General features: G+C 40.1%; 1 protein-coding gene and 1 long non-coding RNA gene across 3 annotated transcripts in view; both read left to right on the top strand.

The window, feature by feature from the left end:
• Positions 1 to 4,985, top strand: part of LOC106813971 (calpain-B-like) — a 17,653-nt gene extending 12,668 nt beyond the window's left edge. Inside the window, exons 9-13 of the mRNA XM_014818228.1 lie at positions 1,810 to 1,871; positions 2,359 to 2,427; positions 2,977 to 3,055; positions 3,608 to 3,721; positions 4,021 to 4,985. Coding sequence (XP_014673714.1) covers positions 1,810 to 1,871; positions 2,359 to 2,427; positions 2,977 to 3,055; positions 3,608 to 3,721; positions 4,021 to 4,100 — 404 coding nt within the window. The 3' untranslated portion in view covers positions 4,101 to 4,985. The remainder of the gene's footprint in view (positions 1 to 1,809; positions 1,872 to 2,358; positions 2,428 to 2,976; positions 3,056 to 3,607; positions 3,722 to 4,020) is intronic.
• Positions 4,986 to 8,147: 3,162 nt separating this feature from the next.
• LOC106813973 overlaps positions 8,148 to 12,578 on the top strand; it is a 10,505-nt gene continuing 6,074 nt past the window's right edge. Inside the window, exon 1 of one of the 2 annotated variants that reach the window (XR_001394531.1) lies at positions 8,148 to 10,144. This is a non-coding gene — a long non-coding RNA (uncharacterized LOC106813973). The remainder of the gene's footprint in view (positions 10,145 to 12,578) is intronic. The other variant, XR_001394532.1, reaches the window with a different exon arrangement.

The raw sequence follows: 12,578 nt of genomic DNA, 5'->3' as shown, positions 1-12,578 counted from the left end.
ACATCCCATAAACATATTGTATGCAATATATACAACATACTGTAAATACTCTGTAAACATCCCATAAACATATTGTATGCAATATATAAACATACTGTAAATACTCTGTAAACATCCCATAAACATATTGTATGCAATATATAAACATGCTGGAAATACTTCGCTGTAAACATCCATAAACATATTGTATGAAATATATAAACATACTGGAAATACTCTGTATACATCCATAAACATATTGTATGCAATATATAAACATACTGCGAAATTACTCTGTAAACATCCCATAAACATATTGTATGCAATATATAAACATGCTGGAAAATACCTCTGCAAACATCCATAAACATATTGTATGCAATATATAAACATGCTGGAAATACTCTGCAAACATCCCATAAACATATTGTATGCAATATATAAACATACTGGAAATACTCTGTAAACATCCCATAAACATATTGTATGCAATATATAAACATACTGTAAATACTCTGTAAACATCCCATAAACATATTGTATCAATATATAAACATAACTGTAAATACTGCTGTAAACATCCCATAAACATATTGTATGAAATATATAAACATACTGGAAATACTCTGTAAACATCCCATAAACATATTGTATGCAATATATAAACATGCTGGAAATACTCTGTAAACATCCCATAAACATCCCGTAAACATGCTATAAACATACTGTAAACATACTGTAAACATGTTGTATACATGTTGTATACATGTTGTAAACTTGCTATAAACATACTATAAACACACTGCAAACAGACTGTAAACAATGCAAACTGCCCCTGTAAACATCTTGTAAACATTGCTTTAAACACCGTGTAAACAGCCTATAAACATTATGCGTAAACATTACATGAACATTACCATAAACTGCTGTAAAAAATATTGTAATCATGCTATACATGTATGATATATATGCTGTAAGATTTGCTGTAAGTACCCCGAAACTAATGCTTCATAAACTGCCTGCTTTCTCTTCTTTCCCACCCTTCTCACTTACGCTGAAGGGGTTGTTGTCGTATAGGTACCCGAGGTAATGCTAGTCTAGGGAGTCGCCTACGCCTACTCCTAACCCTAACCCTAACCCTAACCTAATTATAACCATATCAGATAGTTACCTCGGGTACATATATGTAGTACCCTATACGACAATGACCCTTCGTGCCTCACTTAGTTACGCTCAAGGGGTCGTTGTCGTAACAGGTACTACAGATATGTACCCGAGGTACATATATGTATACACAAAGTGTACCAGACTTGTACTACAGAAGTGTACCTAACCCTAACACTAACCCTAATCCTAACCCTAACCCTAACTCTAACCCTAACCTAACCCTAACCCTAAACATACCTCATATAAAAAATAAAACATACTACTAAAACAACTAAAAACTACCTGCGGGTACATATCTGTAGTACCTGTTACGACAACGACCCTTCGTGCCTTAGTTACTGTTAAAACACCTACTGGTTTCTTTTGGCAAAATATGATCTTTCGCTCTGTTTTTTTTTCAATGCGATTCAACTAGGTTTCAATGCGTTTATTAACCATTACAATGTATTTTTTGCAGTATTAACGTGCGTGAACTCGTCTTTGTTACCACTGCCGAGCTGTTATGATGTTTTGTAAACAGTCACTACAATCTTATACTCAATATGAGATCATTTACGATCTAATAGCTTTTCTTAAACTTCAAACACTAAATGCCTAAAATAATTTATCGCTATGTGTTAATTTCCGCGTATATGTGACATGTTTCTGTGCTTTACGTTTCAGAGTTTGAGTTTGATGGATTGTCAGCAACGAGTGCTGCAGGAGTACTGGTGGCCATGAAGGATGTATCCTTGACGTAGTGTCAGTGCAGACACAGCATCCTCCTATTACTGCCCCTGCGCCCTTGCCCTGCTCCCTAGGTCAAGCCACCTGCCGCCGCTGCCTACTCCCTAGTCAAGCCCCCTGACCCCAGCCTGCTCCCTAGTCAAGCCGCCTGCAAGTGCTGCATTGCCTGTCTATTTCCCAATGCTTTCTCCTACTTGCCTCACACCCTCCCTTTCCTTCTCAATCATACCATCCTCCTTCAATCTATTTCCTGCTAACAGGCCTCCCCCCCATTAATCTTGCATTATCAACCTCTCTCTCCCACAACCTTTCCTTCCCTTAATCCTTCCTCTCTCCTGAACCACCCTCTTCAGTCCTTCCTCCCACTTGATCCTCCTTCTCCCTCTGTATTCAGTTATGCTGCCCCTCCCCTTTACTCCTCCACCTCAACGCTCTCTGTCAACATTACATGGTCATGTAAGCTTTCTTAATGACGTCATTCGTCAGGTTGATAGATCGGGAGAACTGAGTCTATCTGAGTTTAGACAGCTGTGGAGAGATGTACGCTGGTGGAAGGTAGGTGCATGCTGGGAGATAAACAAGAGAGCATGTCTATTATCAATGATTGTTATGTGCTAGCTTGACCATCACTTAATTCGTGCATCTTTACTTAATCGTGTAACCTTAACCACTGTGTGTGCGCCTGTGGCACTTGCACTGTATAGGGAAGGTGAGCAGAGTTTGAGTGGTCCTTAACATTGATAGAAACAAATATCAATAGTCCTGACTCGCACACCATATGAACTTAATTGAAACCTAATTTAATTCACGTCCATTTCTATTTCATTTAAACTTGTTATATTTGCATGCTATTTTTTATCAGGCAGTTAACTAGATGCAGTTTTTGGACGTATGTTCCAAATTGTTGACTTTGCTACCTTTCATTACCAATTAAGCATTATTTGCACTTTTATTACACCTGGTGGCAGATGTGTTGCTCATTTACTACATCTATATGGTGAGGCTATTCAAGCTATAGCCTCTCTCGTAGTGATGTGTGTATGTGTCATGCTTATATGTGTGATGCTAGGTTGTGATGCTTACATCGGTTATGCTTGGTTTCAGAATGTGTTCAAGGAGTACGATACAGATCAGAGTGGATGTCTGACGACGTATGAGTTGAGAGCAGCGATGCACGCGGCTGGTACGTGTAGATAAGCTTGTAGTGTACTAGTAGCACATATATACACCATATATCAGGACCGTAGCTAACCTACCATGGAGGGGGAAGGGAAAGCCATGTGCGCGGTTTATTCTGAGAAGGCAGTGGCAGATCCAGAAGTGAATTTTAAGAGGGGTGGTGAATCATGGGAGATAAAGGGCACGAAGTGCCCGAGAGGGAGGGTGTTAGGTTAAAATACCCTTGCCCTGAAAATCTTGGGTCGGCGACCGCCCTCTGTGGATCAGCCTTTGGATCCTTTGGATCAGCCACTGGAAAGCTACCACCATTTACCATATAGTGTACTCATTCAAAGTGCAACTGCTAGTGCAGACGTTTTTTACTACAGTTCCTGGAAAGCCCAATGATTCATATCTATGAATGCTGTAGCGACTTTTAACACTATGTTTGGATTGTAATAATTCAACACAACACGTGGTTGTGCAAGTCGGCAGCGTTATTGATTCAGCCATTCAACGACTTCCAAACCCGTGGCGCCATCTCTCGGTAGATAACTCTTGTAAATCCTCAACACAGGTTACAATCTTAGCTCTGACGTGCTGAAGACATTGGTTCTGCGCTATGGCAAGGATTCCAAGATCTCCTTCGAAGATTTCATCCTGTGTGCTGTTAAACTGAAGAACATGATAGGTGAGATGGGAGTAATTTCGAGATTCAAATGTATTGACCTCTCGATGATAGTTATCAGGAGTTCTATTGTTCAAACATATTTCACTCAGATAAGGTGAGTTATATGGCTCACAATTGCTAGGCATTGCTGGGGTGGTTATTACGGCCGCTGCTTAGCCAATAGAAAAGCACAAGGTGTTGTAGAAAATCCATAGGAAACGGGTGACCAAGTACTGTGGGAAAAACTGAAACATAAATAATGAATAATAATAATAAATAGATAAATTGATAAATCATGTAAAATCGCTCCCTGATTTCAGACAAGTTCCAAGACATTCCTGGAGCAGAGAACATGGACACGAATGAAGTAAGTGAGTGGATGTGTAATGCTCTCTACTGAGGGGGCACCACCAGAGGGCACCACCAGATCATACCACTGTTACGCCCATTACATAGTTGCTTATTTCAGTGGGCGAAAGCCACTATCTTACATTCGTGTCCTATTATGTTATCTATCCGGTGACTGTAGGTTTCACCATCTATCTAAAGCAAGATCGTGTAAGCACCTAATAGAGTAGTTGAGATGATGTATATTCTATTGTCATAGATATTATGTTTTTATCAACTATTTTATTCCTGTATTCTCACTCTCACTCTCACTCTCACTCTCTGAGAATATCTAAATTTGACAAGGTACTGTGTCATCACTGTAGCATATGTGTTGAACCGCACGTTTAAAACCTGTTGCTTGTGTTTTCTGCTCGCTGGTCTATACTGCATTACGGCATGCTTATCTGTGTGTGTGTGTGTGTGTGTGTGTGTGTGCGTGTGCATGCGTGTGTGCGTGTGTCGTGTGCGTGTGCAGGCGTGTGTGCGTGTGTCGTGTGCGTGTGCGTGTGCGTGTGCGTGTGCGTGTGCGTGTGTGTATGCAATGAATGCCTGTCACTGTGTCCTATTGTATGAACGCTTTTAAACCAAGTGTGTTACGACACCAAAGAAAAATAATGATTAAGCTAAATTATATGCGTATATGACGTCATTATTAATTAACCACTACAGGGAAGCGTAGCGCTGAGTGTTTCTATATGGTTCTAATGATGTTGTTATTGCGAATATGTAATGATCAAACTCATCAACACATGCAACGTGCGAGTCACGACGTGTAGCATGTGCGCCCAGCAGCATTGCATGACAGGCGTGTTTATCGCAATGTGGTTGGATTCATCGACTCTATATCTGGTAAGCTAGATCTGCAAATAGCAGAGAAATTATCTCATCATCAGTATCTCTCTCGTTGCTGTGTTAATTCAAATGTTGTTGCTGTTGCTGTGTTTGGTGTTGTTGTTGTTGTTGTTGATGCTGCTGCTTGTGATGTCTGCGTCGTTGTTTGCATGCCAGAATCACAGCAGGCTTATGCTATGCAAGAGGGTTATGATGAGGTACCCTAAATTCGAATGCACGGTAAAATATTTTGAGCCTATATTTTTCTTCTCTGTAAATATTTCTACTTCTCACAATCAGTTGTTGACTAATTTACTGAAGCATGCCGAAAAATAAAGGTTAACAGTCCACAAATAAAAATAGATGAAACAAAGTTCTATGGCAAAGAAAAGTGGCGGTTTCACGCTAATGTTGGTTTCTAGAATGGTATCACATATCACGCCAAACAAAATTTCATGATGGAAATCTTTGTTTTTGCTTTTCACGCTAACGTTAAATGTATGGACATTGCACGTGTCGCGTTACATCTCATCATTGCTCTCCTGCAACGTTTGCTTTGCTGTGCACTGTACTACTGATTCCACTTGCTCATCTGTTAAATGCAGGTGACAGCATATATATGTGCATGGCATGCATCCGTGTTTACTCTCCGTATGCTCATTGCTATCATTCTATATTCTTCCTGGAATTTAAAATTGTATAAAATCTCGACCTTACAGTGTTTGCGATATTAGCTGTGTAAGAAATTAGGGAAAGATAAATTCCATAATTACACTCCAGGTGTTGGTAAGCAAATCGACTCATCAATCACATTAATCTTGTTTTGTATTTAACACAGGCACTAGAATTACTCGGTAGACTAGGAGTGCGTTATTTAACGTTGTTAGAGTAGCGTGATAACATTCGTATTGCTGGTGATAAACGTTGACAAATGTTGTCTCCATACATTGCCCACGTAAATTATCAACAAACTCAATACTGCAGTCTTTATGTTAACCCATTCGACCGTGTAACATGGTGAGTGCCACTATAATTTGATCCGCCACACATCAACCCCGTCCAGCTCACGTGCCTATAATTTGATCCGCCACACATCAACCCCGTCCAGCTCACGTGTCTATAATAAGGTTAAACGTTGATGGCTGACATTCGTAACAGAAATGAGTAACATCACATGGCTGTATTACTGCGACGATCAGCATATGTTTCGATAGCTCAGAGTATGATCGTGAACTCACGCACGAACTCGGCTATCTCCAAAGGTGAATGCAGATACCCTAGAACAGATTACTATCAGAATATATTGTTTATTCAGAACATTCCTATTCAGAACTATTAGTGTTCTATTGTCTCTCGGCTGTATGCATTGGGTGTTGCTATCCCACGGGCGTGGAGGGAGGTCACGTGATAACGTTGACGATGACGTTCAAAACATTAACCCTAACGGTAACTCTAACTACAAGACCTCCAACACTAACCCTACACTAAATATATATATGTCGCAGCGCTATATATAGGCATTGTTATCCACACAAATTAATCTATGGTGTGGGGACAGATATCATGATGCAAAAACCCTAACCCTAACCCTAATCCTAACCCTAACCCTAATCCTAACCCTAATCCTAACCCTAATCCTAACCCTAACCCTAACCCTGACCCTAATCCTAACACTAGTGCTGCCACGTTGCGGTCACCTCCCTCCACGCCCGTGGGATAGCATTACCCATACAGCCGTATGCATTCACCTTTGGAGATGGCCCAGTTCGTATGTGACGTCACGATCATACTCTGAGCTATTGAAACATATGCTGACCTACTGCGACGTACTTGAAGCCAAATGGCTCCACCTATTGGGATAAGTCGTGAACCTCTGTATACAATAGATTCGACTGATTGCACAGATAGGTTCATTCCTGCATGAATTCTCGAACCTCGTGTATTTTGTTTAACGTGATGATGGTGTGAAGGTGGGAGATGTATGGAGCAACACTAATGAGCAACATTTATAGATATCAATAGATAGACTAACGTGTTACGTAGCAACATACGTACTAATAACGTGATGTAACCTAGCAATTGTTGAAACTAACTGTAATATTGTTGCAGGCAGCATTCTCGTTCTAATATCTAATATCTCCCCATTCTTTCCAGTGGATATTACTCACCATGTATACCTAACTTACCCCTGCTGCCACCTAGTGTCGACAAGCACAAACCACCGCCGGCTCTGCACTCGCACCGCTTTTGTGTAGATGTTTTAGAAAGTAGCCACTAGATGGGGCTGATGTCGAGAGCTGTCTTCAAGCCGATCGCTTACAGATTATGCAGATCATTTTCTCATGCGATGATTTATTTAGCACTGCTAGCAAACGTTACTGCCAAAGCTATTGGTTAGCGCACCAACACCTAGTTAGAGTCCTGGAAACTTCTGTGCCATGTTCTTCTCACCAGCTTTCCTATGCAATTTTTCAAAGATATCCATTTATCTCCCAGATCATTAGATGACATAACTAACAGTTCAATCAATGTCCCAATGTATCTATCTGATGAAAATATGTGTAAGAGTCCAAAGCCAACTCATATTTCTGGGTGCGTATTTTATTGTAAGAATTCGTGCAAACAAACGACCTGATCTGACCTGACGGTCCTGACCCTACCCTGATAACAGAACAGAGAAATCATGCCAGTGTGATGATCAACGTTTCATACAACATCAGAATAGCATCTCTTTAGTTTCGCCCAGACTCAGTATCCTATACATGTCAGAAAGTATCTTAACTATGTATCGTCAACAATGTCGTCTTCATGAAACAGGCATTACCTTCCACTGGTACTTTACACCATATTCGAGGGTATGTATGGAAGAAAATATCTTCATCACACATCGCTTGTATATTTACTATTAACCACGACACCTCCGTCGTCATGCACCTACCCAGTGGGTGCGAACCCTTTGTATATAAATCTCCACACAGAAACTTTTGTTAAATATATAAGAGAGAAACAATATTGAACAGATGCACTGTAACATTTAAACATTGGAATCAGTTACTAAAAATAGACTCTACCCTATGCAGGCAAATTACACTCACCCCAGCTACACTACACAGTACAGTCAGGGGCGTAGCTAGGTTGAAATGGATGTGTACGTACACAGGCGGGGGGTCTGGGGGTCCTTGCCCAGAAAATTTTGAAAATGTAGATCACAGGAGATGGTATTTGAGGCACCTTTGAGTAAATATACAGCCTTCATTCTGACTACGACAATTATCTTTTTAGTAGATCTATTCTCTTCATGAGCAACAAGATAGTTTAACATAGGGGGGTAGCTAGCCACCCAATCCACCCCACCCCAAATCCGCCACTGATGTAGTAAGGTTGTGAGTAGAGATATCTCAATAGACATATGTCGATACGAGGACCAGTCTACGCTGGATGACTGTGTGAACATGGTTGAATCAAGAGATCAAATATTCGTTTAAAATCAATGAAAAATAAATTCACGCTAAACCCTAAATAAAATATAATGGTTTACGGTAAATAAACAGATGCTTTCACGCTAACGCTAATTTCTATCAGGGTATCACGAGTCTGACTGACTGACTCTCTCTCTATATATATATCTCTCGCCCTCTCTCTCTCTCTCTCTCTGCGATAAAAAAATGTTTGGTGAAATCATGTGTACCCAACTGCGTATCTGCGTTATGGTAGCTACGCCCCTTACAGTATAACGTATGTACAGGAACTTCCGACTCATTGACAGTGTTCATCTACCAACTCGATCCATGGCCATACCAGTGACGCTAAAAACACAATTGAATTAATGGGCTAACAAAAATTCCTATTTGGTGAATCCTTAGTAAACAATTACAGGAAAATTACTATTGAAATAATATCCTATCAATAGCAGATGCCACTGACTGACAAACTATACTACATCAGCAATTATGACAATAGCAACTTGATCAATCATTGACCCGTGTCATTCTAAACATTCCGTCAATGCAAACACAATCTTTATCACTAAGACATCACACTGGCTAGTATAATTCACGTTTATAACAAAACACATTCAATTTACAAATCATCATCCACATTATGTAACCGTCTTGCAATACCAATGAAATGGCTACCATGCCATTTTCACCCATTTGCCGTCTGCTCAGTACGACGGGATTATCCTGCATTTTACAGTGTATAGTTTAGGGAAACATACACTTATTTACGTTCTAAGACCCTTTAGGGACAAGATCATATAGTTTTCAACAGAAAAACACTCACCCTAACGTCGATGATTAGAGATTATAATCGGCAGTTCGATGCATACAAAGATCCTGCTAATGCCACTACATCTTTGAAATTTTTGTATACTTTAAATTATTTCATGGAACAAATATTGCCTGACATATCCGCTAATCTCAAAAGATTTCACTGATCAGTTGATGCCTCAAATTTTCTTATTAATTAATTTATGCCTCACATTGTCTCACTAATAAAATGGTGGCCGTTATTGTTGTACTAATCCAAACACAAAATATTTCCTAAATTGTTACACTAATGCACTGTCATTGACAGTAATGCCAGAAACGAAAGTAAACTGAGGAAAAGGGAAATTTAAAGTATATGCTGTATGTCTCTTCAGAAAGTGCAAAAAGTTAGGATTAGTATTGAAATCCGTAAATATTTGATAGAAAGCTAAACACAGCTCTAGACTGGTGTGGAGGCAAGAGTCAGGCCATTTATCATGCAAGGCTAGATAGACTTGACATAACAGTCAAGTGTAGCATGATGCCTGCGTAGATGGCCACGTGACACTGGTGGCGTATATATTGCATTTTTCTTAACTATTCCTTAATTGTTGCTGGGTGCCAGAGAGAAGATAAACAATTCCATGTAGTCTGCTATGGCAACAGCTTCCGTTTAGAGGCACTTCTTCACATCTTGTAGAGAGTAATATGAAAGTAGATTTTTTTACTGCCACCACAAGCTATTTACATAAGGTGCTGCAGCATAATATATATATATATATATATATATATATATGCATAACATTTTAATTGCCAAATATGAACGGATTGCCCAGAGATACCAGAGGAAAGACTACCTATGATGTCAACAAGGTTAGGCTGATAGCAACAAGGTTAGACAGAAGGCAACAAGGTTAGGTTGATGGCAACAAGGTTAGGTTGATGACAACAAGGTTAGGCTGATGGCAACAAGGTTAGGCTGACGACGTGTAGCATGTGTGCCCAGCAGCATTGCATGACAGGCGTGTTTATCGCAATGTGGTTGGATTCATCGACTCTATATCTGGTAAGCTAGATCTGCAAATAGCAGAGAAATTATCTCATCATCAGTATCTCTCTCGTTGCTGTGTTAATTCAAATGTTGTTGCTGTTGCTGTGTTTGGTGTTGTTGTTGTTGTTGTTGATGCTGCTGCTTGTGATGTCTGCGTCGTTGTTTGCATGCCAGAATCACAGCAGGCTTATGCTATGCAAGAGGGTTATGATGAGGTACCCTAAATTCGAATGCACGGTAAAATATTTTGAGCCTATATTTTTCTTCTCTGTAAATATTTCTACTTCTCACAATCAGTTGTTGACTAATTTACTGAAGCATGCCGAAAAGTAAAGGTTAACAGTCCACACATAAAAATAGATGAAACAAAGTTCTATGGTAAAGAAAAATGGCGGTTTCACGCTAATGTTGGTTTCCAGAATGGTATCACATATCACGCCAAACAAAATTTCATGATGTAAATCTTTGTTTTTGCTTTTCACGCTAACGTTAAATGTATGGACATTGCACGCGTCACGTTACATATCATCATTGCTCTCCTGCAACGTTTGCTTTGCTGTGCACTGTACTACTGATTCAACTTGCTCATCTGTTAAATGCAGGTGACAGCATATATATGTGCATGGCATGCATCCCTGTTTACTCGATATCTCCGTATGCTCATTGCTATCATTCTATATTCTTCCTGGAATTTAAAATTGTATAACATCTCGGCCTTACAGTGTTTGCGATATTAGCTGTGTAAGAAATTGGGGAAAGATAAATTCCATAATTACATTCCAGGTGTTGGTAAGCGAATCGACTCATCAATCACATTAATCTTGTTTTGTATTTAACACAGGCACTAGAATTACTCGGTAGACTAGGAGTGCGTTAACGTTGTTAGAGTAGCGTGACGTTGACAAATGTTGACTCCATACATTGCCCACGTAAATTATCAACAAACTCAATACTGCAGTCTTTATGTTAACCCATTCGACCGTGTAACATGGTGAGTGCCACTATAATTTGATCCGCCACACATCAACCCCGTCCCGCTCACGTGCCTATAATTTGATCCGCCACACATCAACCCCGTCCAGCTCACGTGTCTATAATAAGGTTAAACGTTGATGGCTAACATTGGTAACAGAAACGAGTCACATCACATTGCTGTATTACTGCGACGATCAGCATATGTTTCGATAGCTCAGAGTATGATCGTGACGTCACGCACGAACTCGGCTATCTCCAAAAGTGAATGCAGAGACCCTAGAACAGATTACTATCAGAATATATTGTTTATTCAGAACATTCCTATTCAGAACTATTAGTGTTCTATTGTCTCTCGGCTGTATGCATTGGGTGTTGCTATCCCACGGGCGTGGAGGGAGGTCACGTGATAACGTTGACGATGACGTTCAAAACGTTAACCCTAACGGTAACTCTAACTACAAGACCTCCAACACTAACACTACACTAAAATATATGTCGCAGCGCTATATATAGGCATTGTTATCCACACAAATTAATCTATGGTGTGGGGACAGATATCATGATGCAAAAACCCTAACCCTAACCCTAATCCTAACCCTAACCCTAACCCTAATCCTAACCCTAATCCTAACCCTAATCCTAACCCTAATCCTAACCCTAACCATAACCCTGACCCTAACCCTAATCCTAACACTAGTGCTGCCACGTTGCGGTCACCTCCCTCCACGCCCGTGGGATAGCATTACCCATACAGCCGTATGCATTCACCTTTGGAGATGGCCGAGTTTGTGCGTGACGTCACGATCATACTCTGAGCTATCGAAACATATGCTGACCTGCTGCGACGTACTTAAAGCCAAATGGCTCCATCTATTGGGATAAATCGTGAACCTCTGTATACAATAGATTCGACTGATTGCACAGATAGGTTCATTCCTGCATGAATTCTCGAACCTCGTGTATTTTGTTTAACGTGATGATTGTGTGAAAGTGGGAGATGTATGGAGCAACATTAATGAGCAACATTTATAGATAGCAATAGATAGACTAACGTGTTACGTAGCAACATACGTACTAATAACGGGATGTAAGTGACTCGCACGTTGCATGTGTTGATGAGTTTGATCATTACATATTCGCAATAACAACATCATTAGAACCATATAGAAACACTCAGCGCTACGCTTCCCTGTAGTGGTTAATTAATAATGACGTCATATACGCATATAATTTAGCTTAATCATTATTTTTCTTTGGTGTCGTGACACACTTGGTTTAAAAGCATTCATACAATAGGACACAGTGACAGGCATTCATTGCATACACACACACACGCACACACACACACACGCACACGCACACGCACACGCACACGCACACG

The sequence above is a fragment of the Priapulus caudatus genome, unplaced genomic scaffold, assembly GCF_000485595.1.
Source record: "Priapulus caudatus unplaced genomic scaffold, Priapulus_caudatus-5.0.1 Scaffold850, whole genome shotgun sequence".
Taxonomy (NCBI): Eukaryota; Metazoa; Priapulida; class Priapulimorpha; order Priapulimorphida; family Priapulidae; genus Priapulus; species Priapulus caudatus.
Note: the sequence above shows the minus strand (reverse complement) of the source record. Positions and strands in the feature narration are given on the sequence as shown.